Source organism: Xiphophorus hellerii, chromosome 20 (genome assembly GCF_003331165.1).
Source record: "Xiphophorus hellerii strain 12219 chromosome 20, Xiphophorus_hellerii-4.1, whole genome shotgun sequence".
NCBI lineage: Eukaryota > Metazoa > Chordata > Actinopteri > Cyprinodontiformes > Poeciliidae > Xiphophorus > Xiphophorus hellerii.
This window is the reverse complement of record NC_045691.1, coordinates 10,605,927-10,622,707: the sequence shown is the minus strand read 5'-3', so window position 1 is coordinate 10,622,707 and position 16,781 is coordinate 10,605,927. Positions and strand designations below refer to the sequence as shown.

At 36.8% G+C, this 16,781-nt stretch overlaps 1 protein-coding gene across 1 annotated transcript in view; it reads left to right on the top strand.

Annotated features, from left to right (window-relative positions):
• Positions 1–16,781, top strand: part of LOC116710900 (TOX high mobility group box family member 2-like) — a 106,358-nt gene that overhangs the window by 83,329 nt on the left and 6,248 nt on the right. Inside the window, 3 exon segments of the mRNA XM_032550194.1 lie at positions 7,798–8,064; positions 9,849–10,079; positions 16,009–16,089. Of these exon segments, the coding sequence (XP_032406085.1) occupies positions 7,798–8,064; positions 9,849–10,079; positions 16,009–16,089 (579 nt within the window).

Sequence of the window (16,781 nt, the reverse complement as noted above, 5' to 3'; positions counted from 1 at the left end):
TACTTGTACTGAACAGTACTCAAGTGCTAGTGTACGTATAGTACACTATGTATATGTTCCAGGTTTTAGATTTATGTGGGTTATCCAACTCTTCTCTGGACAAAAACAGCTTGTTTTCTGTTATAAAAGACGTATTAAACCAAAAGTAGAACGGAACATCTTCATGTTCTGAGATCATTTTGCTTACTGACTTTGGAATCTTATTATTGTGATTTTGATATCTGAATAATTTTGTTTTGTGTAGTCCTAACCTTTAAAAGTAAAATTTGTACATTTGTGATTTTTACAAATTACAAATAATTTGTGATTTCTACAAATTATTATCTTTTAGAGTAGCTTACATTTAAGTTGTTGCTGTTTTCCATCTAGAATAATTTTGTAATCTCAGCTGAGCAGAGAAAGTAGAGAAACATGTGGCTTATAAATGTGGCTTGGAATATTATATAAAATTGTTACTGAAATGATCAAAGTAATTTGTTTTGACAACACAAAGAGAGCTCTGTTCAAATAAATAGTGTACAATAAAAAAAAATTCAGTGCTTTGCTTAAAACAACATCACTTATACACTTATATTTTTCTGTTTGAAACATCAGACATCCACTGTTCATCATATCTCCTTACTTAGCATCTGTCTGATGTCACAAGAAGGCCGACACAGCGCTTTGCCTTAGCTTTCATACATAAGCAGCGTATGATTCATGAATCCACTCTCTTATTAATTCTCCTCAGCTTGTGTAAATGACCCTCCAGGGCATCCATAAGCTTGATAAACCAAAGACACGCATGATAGGAGAGAGAAAGAGACACAGAAAGGAAGCGAGAAGGAGGAAGGAGAGGTGGGAGGCTTGAAGGCTCTTTGAGGAACAGAGTTGTTAGTGCTTTGCCCTCGGGGTAAATGAGAAGTAGCTTTGAGGGCTGCAAGGAGCCGGGTCTGTTCCCAACCTAAAGGCGTGTTTACCACCTTGTTGCGCACCGGCTGTGCTTTTGAAGGATCAGTCTCGAACGCGCCTCTAATTAAAGCTGTCATGGCCGGGTGCCTGCAGGGATAATGTTCTATTATTATAGTCATTTGTTTCAATTAAACGCTGGCTGATTTTACAATAGCAGCCGTGAACCTGTGTGAGTGAGCCATCACTCCAAACAAGATGGCTCCAGTCAAGCAGTGAGTAGGAGAGGAAGTCTTTGGAGTCACAGAGGCATCGATCACTGTGCAGCTTATTCAAACAGGGCAGGACGGGACGAGGAAATTTCTGATACTGCTGATTAAAAGAGTCAGCAGGTGATTTCTCTTTGAAAACCAAATTAGACAAATATCAAAGAACATCTGAGGACAAAATGCTTCATCATTTTTATATTTTTATTTATAACTTAAGATTCGATGGTAAATTCTCTTCATATCTTTAAAGCACTCAATCATTTTTTTTTTATATCTATTGTATTAAGATTTACAGAATCAATAGCACAATGGACTAGTTTTGTGATTATGCCAGTGAAATAAATTTGCATACTCTTATCTGCATTGTCAAAGTGATGGTAAATGGATAATAACATTAGTAGGTAAATCCCAGAGTTCAGTTGCTGTGCTCAACTGTGGAGCATAATTCTCCTTCTTTCTTATAGCTGTGTATAGGACTTTCTTCCTTTCTTCTTACATCTCAGTGCTGGTGGTCAAATCCCTTTAGCTAAATCAAATGGTGCATTCAATTGGAGTGGCCATGAAACTATTTCGAAGGTAGGGTCAGCAGGAGCAGAGGGGGAACAATGCCTTTGTGATATTCCATCTCTCACATATTGTGCTACACATAATTGGAAAGCCTTTGTTATTTGACTCCCATTTGACTATGATGTACAAGATGTGAATACAGACATGACAGGCGTAACGAAGGCAGAGGAACAAGCTCACACCGAGTTTCCTGGCTTTACATCACACTTTGGCTTTTCCTGGCTGCCTGTCACCAAAAGTAAAACCCAATTGTCCCATTTCTGACTTTGGAAAGGCATATATATATATATCTATAGATATATATCTATCTATATATATATATATATATATATATATATATATATATATATAGATAGATAGATAGATAGATATCTATAGATATAGATAGATATATACAGTATATATATCTATATATATATATATATATAGATAGATAGATAGATAGATAGATAGATAGATAGATAGATACAGTATCTATATAGATATAGATATATATATAGATATATACAGTATCTATATATACAGTATATATATATATATATATATATACAGTACAGACCAAACGTTTGGACACACAGTTGTGTCCAAACTTTTGGTCTGTACTGTATATAGAGAGAGAGATATATCTATATATATACTGTGTATATATATATATATATATATATAAATATATATATATAAACATGACATCAATAGCACTATTGCTATTGCTATTGAGAGCAATAGAAGCGGGGTACACCCTGGACAGGTTGCCAGTCTGTCGCATACTTTTCTCTACTTTAGGTTTTATTTTTATTATTGTGTCTGATATTGGCCAGAAGAAAATATCACATTCTTATTGATTCTGATAAATAATATTAAATGAAAATACACATGTTACAATAAATTGTTCTAAGAGCAAATATATCATAATCCTATTGTTAAAAAAACAAAAAAATGCAGTGGCCACTAAATGATCAGATCATCTAGGGTTCAAAATCTATTCCTGTCTCATGTACTAAGTAGAAAAATTTTAAGTGTCAGTTAAAACACCATGGAGGCACCAGACAATTTTAAAAGAGGTAATATCTATCTTTACAGAAAAATGTAAACAAAAAGAAAAGAAAGAAATAAACGTAAGTATAAACACCAGCTTGTCTTATCTGGTTTTAAATATTTAAAACAGCTCAAACTGAAAATAATTAAATCCACAGCATCCAAGATCATATTTTCCGGTAATAAACTTGTACACTTTCCCACCAGACCACTAGAAAGTTGATATTGTTTCCAAATCACCCTTTTATATACTGATATTTTCTTACTGATATTTTATATACCTTTATATACTTTTATATACACCCTCTTCTTCTTTTACCTAGAGTTACGTTATTTCAGGCTTCCTGATGTTTGTCTCATCAATTATGACTTATCAGTCTGCCTCATGTACACTAAGATGGATGTAAACTGGGATTTTGTGAATGTCACATGTTTGCAATAGCATAAAATATACCCTATTATTTGGAATAAATTCATTGCTTGTCTTTATTTGCTAACATACACAGCTGGCTGACTGCTAGCACCATCAGCTCTATAACAGGAGAAAATACCAAACTCTGGTATATTAATAAAATTAAGTTTCTCCAAACCTTGAGTTACCTTAAAACCTTATAACAACTTTGTCTGCTTGTCTTCACTTCTAGTGATAAGAATCCAGCATTTTGGATGTTGCCTAGTCAAATAAGTATCATTTTTTTGTTTGCTAAAAATGCTGCAATTTAGAAGTCACAGCTACCCTCCTGTTTTCGATGTAATGTTACCAGCAGTTAATAAAAAGAGCAAAGACGAATTAAATACAGTTGTTCTTTGTGCACTTTTACCTTGCAATTTGAAAGACACCATTAGGAATTAGCATACAGTACCTATGGCAACCGGCAACCTTTATCAGATTCTTTCATAATATTTGCACAGCCGTCTGCAGCCAGTTTTATTTAGCCCAGGTTTGTTGCCACTGTGTGATAACCTCTTGCTTTTTCTTCCTCATACAGGTGAAAGCACCAATTAAAGCACTCAGCTGCAAAAGTAACACTGGAATTATTATAAGAAGTAAATTATTATGGTGACAGTACTTTGAGCAAGAGGCAAGAATTCAGTAATATGACTTAAAGTTGGTTTTTGACACTACGATATTTTTAAATAGCTATGCAGTTGTGTTGAAATAACTTATTTACTTATTTTTTAGATTGCAATGACTTCATGAAATAGGAATCAAAACATGCAAATTTACCACAACAACTGAAGCCACACACATAAAATCAATGAAAAGTTATACTTAATGTAAAAGATGAAGTCTCTTATTTAGTTAAAATAATTTCTGATATTGCATCCACAAGAGAAAAATAACAGATTTTTGTTTATTGTGCCATATATCTTTTATTGTTGTTTTTTATATTTGTATCCAGATACTAATTTTTTCAACATAAAGCATTGCTCTCCTTTTCCTGAACTGCTTTGCATGTCTCTTTCTTGTTTATATTAAACACGGTCTGACTCAGATTGAAGGGTGACAATTTTGCTAGGAGGCTGTTGCTATGGAAATGCATCTGCCACAGCAATGATAGGCCATTCTTGTTTGATTAATTGTTTTTTCTTTTGTTTGTTTGTTTGTTTTTTTTCAGTACTTCTTGGGTAGGGAGAATCCTTCCAAGTCCATGGAAATAAAAAATTAATAGATTGTGTTCCTTCTTTTCCATCCATTTCTTTCGTTCTCCTTGGTTTTTAGAACAACTTATTTTGCCACCACTATTTTCTCACATTTTCAGTAGTGTAGTAATGATGTTTTAGATTAGATTGGAAGTCTGAGATTTCCGTGGATGGGGGAGGTTACAGCTTGGTTATTTGAAATGCAAAAGGAATGTCTTTGTTCAGGGCTGGCTTTTGTGAGCAGCTGCTGAGGCAAATGCAGAATCTAATGTAGTGTGAATATTATGAGTTTTCAAAGCAGGCCAGAGAAGTGCACAACATTACTTTGTAGTCCATTTTTATTCTAGCAATCTTCTGGGACCAATTATGATTAGAGAACCAAGCCTTCATCTCTGAACGTCAGCTCGTGTTTATCAAGACCTCATATGCTCAGGCCCTTTCAATTTGATCTTTTTAGCACTGCACTAATGTGTTATGTATTATTTAACTCATAAATGTTTAAAAGATCTAACAAATGCAAGCTCATCACTTTCTGATCTGTAAATTGCCAAACATTCCCATTTATGCCTGCATTAAAAGCATCCTTTGCACGGTGCTCATGTTATGTCCGCATGAATCTTGAAGAAGAGCTTTTGATCTGGTTATTATTGGAGATTAAAGATAGCTAAGACCAGAACTTTGCGAGAACCTGACTCTGTAATTATTGCAGGGTGTTCTTCATGCAGGGCTCTCTCTCCAGCTGTGAGCACCACTTTTGCTTCTATTTGTGATTCGAGTTATTGCGAAAAAGGTGTTGTTTGACATGGCACTAAGTAATTTTTTCTTACTTCACTGCACACGGTGAGCATAATGTACCTACAGGGGGCTGATAGGGTTGTTGATCAATATCATTGGCTCAGTGATTGCTTCACCAGGTGCTGAAAGCTCTGGCTTCTCAAGAATTCGTTTTCAGCTGCAGGAACTGAAGTCCTTCTTCATAACCAATTAAGTCTGAGAACTGCTGCATTTATTCCCTCAAGAGGTCATCGGAAATAAGCAGGAATGAAAGTAAAAGAGAATGGCTTCAAAAACTACATTTCATTTTAAGGGATATGTCGTCAAATAGAATAACATTCACAATTCGCTTAGGATACAATTCACTGAGTGACTCATTGTGGTGAGAAAAGAAACTGAATAGCTTAAACTAGACATTAAAAGACTGGAAAACCTATATTTTAATATATGCTTCTATTTACTTCCAATTTTTGTAGTTTCAGCATCATTTAACTTTTACTAAAATGTCAGGTGTTTCCACCCAAGTTGTTACGTTATTTAACCAAAGCTGGTACTAAAGCCTGTTCTTTACTGATCCTATTACAGAATGGCTTTTACTTTCCACATCCAGAGACGTAGCTTGGAGCAGCATCATTACATCACAAAGAAAATGTTTTTGACTCTTGGTAGAGGATTGCAGTGCATGCAGATGGTTAATATATATACATATGTAAATCATAATATCTATCTATTATTAATAATATTGTTACTGCATATGCTGATCCTGATCTTGATTATCAATTACGACTGAGAAAAAATAAATGTTGAAGCTTTTATTATTTTTTCTTCATCACAATGTCCCAGCCGTCCTTTTGAGCTTTAATATCTTGGCCAGATAACAATGTATTTATATCTAGTGTGAGGATTGAGGGCAAGTGAAGTCTACCCAGCAGGTTAGAATATTACTTGCTGGACGAATTAGCGTTCATGGCACTTAAAATATGCCCTACCAAATATTTCATCTAAGCAGTCCATTGGGATTGGGAAATGGCATGCATTGTTATTGTGATATTTCTGCAGGTCTGCTTTTTATGATTATTGAAGGTAGATGTTTAAATGTTTTATTGTCATAAATTTTACAAATCAAAAGCAAAAACAACTCACATTTAAAGTGTGTATTAGTCTCCATGAGCCCACCCTGTAAATCGCGCACCTCTCTGAACATCTATTGTGGCATATATCCTGTGGCATACTGTATATCCTGGGATATTTAAAAATGTGTTTCTTTCCTGGACTGGTTTCAAGTTAATACTGACATAGAACCAGTAGAACAGAGCCAGTGTTTATAGTAGTTGAAACAGAACTACTGCCAAGAAAGCACTATTGCCAGAGAAGCTAAGTTTGGTGAAACAAAAACTTATAGTAGCACTGAAATATTTCTGTTTACTGTTGAGAAATATTTTCAGTGATGGGATTTGGCTGTTATTATGTCAGTCAACAAGCTAAAGATGCTAACTGCTCAGTTCTTGATCCCTTTAACGCTACAAAAAAAAAAGATTCTTTCAATACAATCTTCTGACATGTTCTAAAACATAATCATTAACTGATTCAAAAAGAGGAGGAATCAGAATAAAACTTAAAGGAACGTAAAGAAGCTCATTCCAAGCAAGATGGCGGTGATAGGCTTCAGCTGCAAATCATTAACAAATTGCTGCGATATTAAGTGCAAGGAAGTCTTCTTTTCCACCACCATCACCACTAGCAGGATGGCCAATGTTTTCTTTACAAAGAGCTAGTTCAGCAGTGATTCTGCCTCACCACAGGTCTACCTGAAGTGAGTTTCAACCTGTATAATTGTACGGTTTGGAATGGATTTTCTCATGGCTTTTGGCTTGACTTTCTAAGCTGACACTACCTGACTACTTATAAAAAGAGTTCTGACATCTTTCATTGAATGTCATACAACTCAAATTAACAACATTCCTGTGTTAACTGGACCTAATATCAAATTAGATTTAGACCCTTGGTTGACCGCTTTGATATGTTGATGCAAAACACCAAACTTTTGAAGATCAAATGTAGATGCCACAAAAACAGTAAGATAAAGCAATGTGAGGAACCGAAATAATAGAAAACAGGCACAGAAACCAACAAGTCGAGTGAGAAATCAAAAATAAGTTAGTTTTTTTGGTCTAGCAGGAAGCTTCAGCATTAATGGGTGTGTGTGATGCTGTTTCAATAAGAATTTGTTCTGTGTGTTTCTTGAAACTAGATAATTGTTTTATAGAGGATAATAGTTACTTTGATACTATGTGACTCATTAGTGCATTCCGTTTCATTCAACGACCCATAGAAAATAACATTTCAGACCCTTGGACAGTGCTAGATTATTTTGCCCCCCAAAATAAGGAAACCTTAAGGAAAAGTTTTTAAATTTTAGAACGTGCAAGTACATATTAAAGGGTTCAAGTCTACATTAGTCCCGTGAGCGTTTCTTTTTTTTTTTCCCAAACATTATGCAGACTATATCACATCAAAAATGTCATCTCCACCTAAAAATATTTGCACATTTGGCTAATTGGCAACATTTATTGCTCTGAGCAGAGAAGATAGTAAAGCTGGTGTTCTTCTCTCATCCCAGATGCAGGAGATGGCTTTGCACCACCACCAACAGCAACACCATCACCAGCACCCTGACGGCGCTCATTACGATCCTGCCCGTAACCACCCCATGATAAACAGCTCACCTCCGATACTGCCCAACCCCATGAGCGCACTGTCTCAGCTAAACCCTCAGGTCAGCCGGAGTGCACTGCCTCATGGTTCCCCCTCGCCTCCTGGGAGTAAATCAGCCACACCCTCTCCTTCAAGCTCCAATCAGGAGGAGGAGACAGATCCTCATTCAAAGGTACTGATGTGGCTTCTTTAGTAGAGGCAGGGACTTGTCTGATATGGTTTAATGGCCAGCATAGTAGCATTTTGGAGGAATTCAGAATTATTTTTGAGTTTTTGATAATTTTGCTGGTGCTGGAGTTAAAATTATTACACCACTCTAATGTGTGTAATTGCTTGGTAGTTTAGTACTAAGTTCAGTGTCTTGCCACGTTTGGTTGGTTTTTTGAATGTTGAAAACACACTCTTTATAAGTCAAAAAGGGAGTGCACAAGTTTAACTTTTATAGGAGGTGTTGCAACACGGAAACTTTTGCCCTCTAAGGAAAACAAGACCAATTTAAAATTTGCCAGAAAAAAAACAAGCAAAAAAACAAAAAAACATCCAAAGTCAAGACTTCTGGAATCATGCTTTTTTGGCGAAATTAGTATAAAATCTACTTATACAGACACCAGAACAAGTTACATGTTTTACATAAGCCAAACACAGAATGCCAGGAAAAGACAGTCACACAAACTGTGAGGCATAGAGGTGGATATGTCATGGTTTGGGAACGGCAGGATCTGGCGATCTCACCATCATGCTATTCTACTTTGCATCAAAGGGTGCTTGAGGAAAACTTAAAAACATTCTGTCAGAAAATTCAAGCTGATGTAGAAGTTAGCTGAGAAATAACAAATGGAAAGTCCCTGACTGAGTCAAAGCTGAGATCTTTAGAACAGCCATGAAATGGTAGGGTGTTCTAACTTTTTGCTCAGCTAGAAAATATTTTCTGTAAAGATTAATACAATGCACAATGTGTTGATCATCTGTGAATATATATTTTTTTTCAGAGGTAAAATTGATTAAATATCAATGCATAAACATTTCTCTATGAAGAACTGAATACTCAGTGAGGTTTCCTATTTTTTTTGGTATTTGAATAACATTTTTGTCGGAAAATCATACACATCTTACCAGTTCAGATCTCTGCCGCTTCTTTAGTCATGTTCAGGTTTAAAGTCTGACTCTAAATTCTGCTTTTGTTGAAATGTCTTTTAACAACAGCAGATCTTTGTTAGCCTGATCCTGTTTATGCACCGTGGCCACAATCCATTTTTACTGCTCAGTTTTCATCAGGAGGAATGCAGATGAGTATATAACTGACTTTGCCACCTCATCAATGTTTCAGATTCATCTCTTTTTAGCCGGCAGTTCGTAGTGATACAGTATAAGTAAATGGGGGATGCTTTGGTTTAAAAAATATATTTCTAGGCCTATACATCTCTGCCGGGCTTCACAGGGCGCATGTGAATAAAAATGATTACCATCTCTTCTATCAGTAAGTAATTCCATTTGCTCTCTCCAATTCATTCTGAGACCACATCAAAGCCAGAGCAGATACATCAGACGATTTAAAATTCCCTTCAGCCCAGGCATGAAAAGTCTGAATTTATGACTTGCTGAGCAACTGCAAAATAAAGATTTGAAAAGGTCTGATAAATTCAACTAGCACATGATATTTCTGACAAAGTGCTCTAGGAGAGAAAAAAGACAATTTCTGTCAACTTGTGAAAGTGTTTCTGTCAGTGAAACATTGCTGCAATATCCAAATGTTGGTTATTGAACTGAGCAATCAAATTATAGAGTTAATTAAGTTTACACGCTTCACCAGGACCCAGTGTTACAGGCATTCATCACATTTACAATTATTCATTTGGTGAAGTTTTTTTTTTCTTTTCTTTGTACATGTAAATTCTAAAACCAACTTCAGTATCAATAAGCCGTTTCTGTGTTGTGTGTGCACTGATTGTCTTCCAGATGACGGGTGAGAAACGGCCATCTTCAGAGATGATGAAGCCCAAGCCCAAGCCCCAAAAGAAGAAGAAGAAGAAGGACCCTAATGAGCCGACCAAGCCTGTGTCAGCCTACGCTTTGTTCTTCAGAGACACCCAGGCAGCCATCAAAGGACAGAATCCAAACGCAACCTTTGGAGATGTTTCCAAGATAGTCGCCTCCATGTGGGACGGACTGGGAGAGGAGCAGAAACAGGTACACAAAAACACGCATGTTCAGTTGAGTAAATATGATTCAAAGGTACAATGCTTTGGATGCCTTGTTTCACATTTCACACACACGGAATTTCATACTGTGGTGTGTTCAGGCCACATGATGTTCAGTGATAGTTTTCCACCACACACCATCACTCTTCATACACACATCTTGTCTTGGTAGGATTGTAGGAGGGCAATGAATTTTGTGGTTTTCGATTGTTTTTAAAGCTGTTTAATCATTTCAGATTTTTCTTTGTGCAATAAATTTTAATACTTGTATAAATTTTCTTTCACTTCAAAATTATGCCATATTTTATCTTTTACATAAAATCTCACTGAACTATACAACAGTTTGTGGTTGTAAGTTGTAAACTGAAAATGTGAAAACTTTAAAGTGAACTTTTAGATATGGTGAAACAAAAACACTGGTTTATCTAGCAGATAAAATTAGATAAACATTGTAGCTTGTTCCCACAAAATATAAATTTTTTACTTGTTAACCAGTCACTGCTATCACTGAATCAAAGAGAACTACAAAGCTTACGGTACACTTTCTTTCTTCTTCATAAGCATCCTTATTAACATGTCTTTGAGCTTCTTATTTGTTTGCTGTGTGATAAACTTACGCAAGAAAATGTAGTTTTGAAGTAGTACAAACAAACAGCATTTGTACAGATTAAATAGATTTTATAAGCTTTGCATTAAAACAGCTTCGATGACAGCGAGACGTGACACATTTATTTATTTACAATCACGTTTGAAAAGCTTTTAGTTCTTGTTTCATATGTTTACTTTTGGATTACACATTCACAATCAGTACAGAATTAAATGTGATTATTGAAGGAAGTGAAACATTGTTTTTAGCCATCAGCGGTGTAGATGTAATCAGCTAAATTTGGTTTTATTACACCCCGACCTGTGCGTATGAAACCGCCTTAACATTTACTGCAGTTTATTGATTCCCACAATGGAGCACAGTTTCAATTTCATTCAAACATTCCAGACCAACAGAGCTGAATAGGTTTCTGTGTGTTTTGTGGTAACAAATGATAGTGTGAAATGAACGGAAAATGAGACAGTCTGATGATCGTGCGCAGACTCATATTTTTAGAATATCCAGTCAGAGGCACAGCCTATTGGGTGTCAAATAAAAGCACCTGTCTCCATGACAAAGTGCAGCCCATTCTCTGCAGCGCCCCTCTCCAGCATGTGTCTTTTTCTTTCCCGTCCGAACCTGCTTTATACGCCGGACTTTGGAGGCCGGCTGTCCCTTTTATTTGTAGTTAATTTTTGCCACCTTCACCGGGGCTCTTCACCATGAATCTTCATTTCGCCGCTGACACTCTTGAATGTGAATTCCTCATTTCCTGTCCTTTTATTTATATCTGTTGCCTGGTGATTTGATCATGCTGGGAATACAAGATTAGCAATTGCCTCGTCCTTGGTTTTCCCTCAAGGACATCTGCTCCAGAAATGTTATTGTTTGTGCTTCTTAACCCTTTGTCTTCTGGCGATTTTTTTCACTGTTTAAATTTTCTGTTTCCTTCTTACACATTTCACATGCATTTGTCCTTCACAGTGGAACCAGGAAAACAGGAACACAACTAACAAACTAGTAGTACAGCAGCAAAATTGCCCCATTTAGCGTGCCACTCTACAGCTAATTTCTTTATTTCTGCATCACGTGTTTAATCAGACGTGTCAACTCACAGGACACATAATTAACTTGAGTTAATGATTCATTATCGAATGAAATGTAGCACTCTGTCTGGGCAATAACCCCGTGATTGCTTTAATTAATACAATAGACTACCACTGTCATTTATCTTGACAACTTCATGAAATAGTTCAACACAAAAGCAGCATGTAATTCTGAAGTGGATGGAAAATTATGCTTTCAATGTGTTATTACTTTAAATTTATTTTCAAATAAAAAGGTAAGAAGTATGTTGAGCATGTTGTCAGCTCCCATGAGCTAAAACGGTTTAACAACTACATTTCATCACAACTACAGCTCTGCAAAATATCTCAACCTCAGCCCGATTAGATTTTTATCAATTCAGAGAGCTTTTATCTTTGCTGAAGAAAACAATGTGCATGAGGCTGCCACTACCATATTTCACATTGAGATGGTGTGTTCAATGCGTATTGCAGCATTGCAATTTTTGCTTGTAAGCTAAAAGATTCAGGTTTGGTTTCCTATGAGCAGATTGACTTCTTCCATATGTTGCTGTGTATTCTGCATGTCTTGTTGCAACCTGCAAAATGAATTTTTTAGACTTTTTTTTTTAACAATGATTTTTTTCGGCTCTTTCGTAAACACAACATTTGTGGAGAGCAAAATTAACATATGCCCTGTTGACAGATTCTCACACCTGAGCAGATGAACTCTGCAGCTCCTCCATGGGTGTTGAGTGCTTCATTGCCGTCTTTAACGTTTTCAATTATAAAGAAAAGGATCTAGCATTTTCCTTCCAATTTACAATATAACATTAGTTTGTGTGCATCTACCAAATGAACGCCAAATAATGTACAGAAGTTAATGGTAGCAAAAAATCCCCCCAAAAATTCAAAGGGTATGAATAACACTTAATAAAGTCCTTAAAATGTCTCCTCAAAGGTCCAAAACTACAAAAACATATCTTCTTTGCTGTAACTCTCGTAAATTGCATCTGTAAGGAAAGCTGTTCATGCCAATTTCTCATTCCTGAAAACATTTTCAACATACAGCTTCAATTTTATAGTTAACTGTTCCTGATCTGTTTACATACACACCACTATGCTTTTCCTTCCAACATGCGGTCGTCACATCATCACTGTTGAGGTGTATTCTTTAATGTCTCAGTCAGACCCTCTGGAGCCTTGCAGGAACACCAGAATGTAAACACAACCCTTCCCCTACACACAGGTTTGTTTTAACTAGATCAGAGCTCCTGTTTCCAATTATCTATAGCGCTTCTCAAACATACCATGGAGCAAAAATTCACATAAATGCAATAAAGGAAGCACGTTTTAGACCTTTGAATTGGACAAGATCAACACTTTTTCACTGTTATCATTTGCTTTTTGCTTGTGATCCTGTTTGTTGATCTTCATTATGTTTCTTCTACTTCCCCTGTGTTATCCAAAAGTACAGCATAACAAAGACATGTTTATGTTCATTTTTTTTTTCTTTTTCTTTATATTTTTTTCTAGTTATGCAGGTTCCAATGACCTGTGCTTTAAAGTGTAAGATCAATGGGTTATTTGGGCTGCGTTATTCCTCAAGGTGCCTACATGTTAATGTTGCCCCAGAAACATAAAAGAACACTTTTCTTGTTTTTGTTATTTGAGATTAAGATCAATTTTCAGTTTTTACAACAGTGAAAAGGGGGGTAATGATAATGGATTTGCGTAGGAGTGAGGGGAAACCTTAGCTTTATTTAATTGAGTCCATGTTTTGGATTTGTGTGCTTTTGAAAGGTCAGAGACCAAAAAAAAAAGCAAAAAAACAAAAACAGACTGTCAATTAATTTAAGCTGCATGTTTGGATATTAAACTCCTTGTTTAGGCTCAGATTTTGTACACTTTTATTATGTTAGTTTTTCTTTCCTCTCCCCTCTTTACACCTCTAACATTTCTCATCCATTACTACTTAGTATGTCTTTCATTTTATCCTCGGTTGCCACCATCCCCACCCTTACTTCTGTTTCTCACCGATTATTTGGTTTTACGTTCGCAGGGTAATCATTCCCATCGGTGTCAGCAGGGCGCAGGGTTATTGTCTCCTGTAATTAACTGGTTATCAAACAAGAACAATTCATTAAGGTACAATTAGGGGGCTAATTCAGATGGGACACCTCTGTGCTGGGATTACGTTGGAGGCATATGCTATCCCTCCTTGCAGCTTTGTTATTTTTAATTCATACTGACCTGCAGCCTTTGACGGCTTCAACCACTAATGAATCCACTCACTTTGGAATAATTAGACATCCTTAGGCATAGTAATTTGCTTGAAAGTATCTGTCGTTGCATAGATCATTAGCTGTGTTAAATTAATTTGAAATTAAGGCTGCTGGGAGTAGTTTGAGTTAATAAAAGCAAAGACTTTTAGTCTATAAGATGCAAAGAGTGACTTAAGAAATGATTTTGAAAACTTTAGGAAAATTGACAGTATTTTCCTATGCTTGCTGCATAATGTATAGACATTTATTGCCTTGCAGAAATTTTTTTTACATTGTGCTGCATTACAACACACTTTAATGTATTGCATGAGGATTTTGCTTGATAAAACAGCGCAAATTAGTGCATAACTGTGAAGCGGAAGGAAAATGATACATGGTTTACAGAAGTTTACAGAAAACAGAAGTGTGGTATGAAGTTCCCTCCCCTCCAGGCTCAGTGCTGTGTAAAACCAGTGCAACATGTCTAAGTGAACTTTCACTAGACTCATATCCTTTGGAACCCATGAATGAGTGTATTCTAAAATTTTCCCTTTTTTTATCTTCTAGCTCTTTTCCATTACATCAACATAATACTGCCACCACCATGTTCATTATTTGATTAATTCTGATTGGCAGTGTTACTTTGCATGATTATTTTGCAGGCAGGCCAAAAGGTTCATTTTTGATCTCCCCTTAGCATCTTTGTCCACAGCTTTGCTATGGCTTCTACGTGGCTTATTTGCGTATGGCAACTTTAAAAGAACTCTTACAGCTTTCTTTCAACCATGACTTCTTCTTACCACCAAGGCTACAATTGTGAAGCACACAACAAAATATTTTCCCATCAACAGATTTTCTTACCTAAGCTGTGGATCTCTGCAACCCCTCCAGAGTTAGCTTGCGATTCTTGGCTGACTTTTCGATTACTGCCTATAGTTTACGCTTCATTTCCTTACAACTGAACTGTTCTCTGGAAGGTGTTGGTGTAACATGACAAAATGTGAAAACAGGGGAATTAATACTTTTGGATGCTGCTGTATATCAAGGTAATAATGATAATATTGTAAATATGGATGAGTGAGAGGATAAACATCAGCTGTTTGAGCAAGAGATTGTATCCGGCTTCATCCCGCTTTGTTTGCTGTCTTGCTTGTTTGCTTGTTTGTTTATTGAGTGCGTGCGTCAGCGGCTGCCAGCCTATGCTCACTTGGCAACCCATGAATGCTTAATGGTTATTCTACCCCACCTCTCTGAGAAGAGATGACCCTGCCCATGTAGCCACTGACAGTATCTCATAGAGGATCAGTAATTACCCGCTGCATTCACTCACGCAAAGAAGAGTGCCCTCCTTCATATTAAAATGCTGAGATCTGAGTCTTTTCTATTGATTTGAGGGTGGACTTTCTGACACTTTCTTTTGCTGCATGAAAAAGGCAGCAGCAGCTGCACACAGGCCGTGAGTGACATGTGATGACATTAACTTGAATTCCCTGTCTCAACGCATCATTTGAGGTTCATTCAGACAGTTCAAGATTGCCTTTTTGCTAAAGCTGTTTTGAGTTCTTTTATTTTTTTTCTCTCTCTCTCTCTCACATCTGAGTGATTTGCTGCGACATCAGCTCTGATTAAGAGATGAGCAACAGCCTTAATAGAGAAGAACACTGAAAAAGAAGCGTGCAGAGCGACAAACAGGCTTTCGCTCCTCGTTTAACTTCTATTTTCATGTTATTGTGTAGAATCTTTCTTGACATTTCATTTTGAGCTGAATTGGATTTTCAAGAAGCAAATGGTTCGAATGCATCAGCATCATGCAGATGGGCAAAAATCTCCTTGACCTGATAATTGTGCGGCAAATGCATGTGAAATGTTTTTTTGTTTTTTTTTCCATCTCAGCCCTGACTCCCCGAATCTCATCCGCATCAGTCAGTGTGAAACGGAGGGTCATTGCAACCTTTAGTATCGGCTTGTAATCAAACATTGTTGTTGTTGTGTTTGTTCCTGCAGAGCTACAAGAGGAAAACAGAGGCTGCTAAGAAGGAGTACCTGAAAGCCCTGGCCGCCTACAGAGCCAGTCTGGTTTCCAAGGTAACAGTGGGGGTCACATGTTTGATATACATGGGTCAGCTGCAATATAAGGGATGATAAATTAGACAGAATTCCTCTCTCATTCCAAAGAAAAGGTCAACTAACAGCAAAGATGGTTTAGTACGTCTTCATGTAGACATATATATGCATTATGATTGAGTTGAATAACAATGCATGTTTCAATGTTATCATGTCAATATGTAAATGTATTTATGAGTGGAGGTAAAAGAGAAAGGCTGTGCGTGTGCTCCAAAGAAAACAGGGAAAATTAGGCCTGAAACACACCTCAATTTGTAACCTGGGGAGAAATAAAAAGTAATAGTGCACGTCTGCGTGCCTGCTCATCAGCGTGCATGTGTAAGAGCAGGAGTGGACATTACCTGTCATTTGCCGTCCTCCTGGTGCTTGGTTCCTCCCCGGTGGGCTGCTAATGTGTTGGCTGAGGTTTGCTCACATCCACTGCCCTCTCTTTGAAGCAGTTTAAGTCCAGACCATTACCATTTTTTGACTGATCATGTTTGTGCAAAAAGAGAGAGCTCATGTATGAAGCTTAAAAGCAGTTGTAGCACTGTTCCAACTTCATTTCATATCTGTCCCCACATTGTTCTACATATTGAGATCTAAATTACATTAGCATTTGCCAAGCTCCTCCTCCTCGCCCTCTCTAGCCCTCCTCCCCCGAATGGGACGCC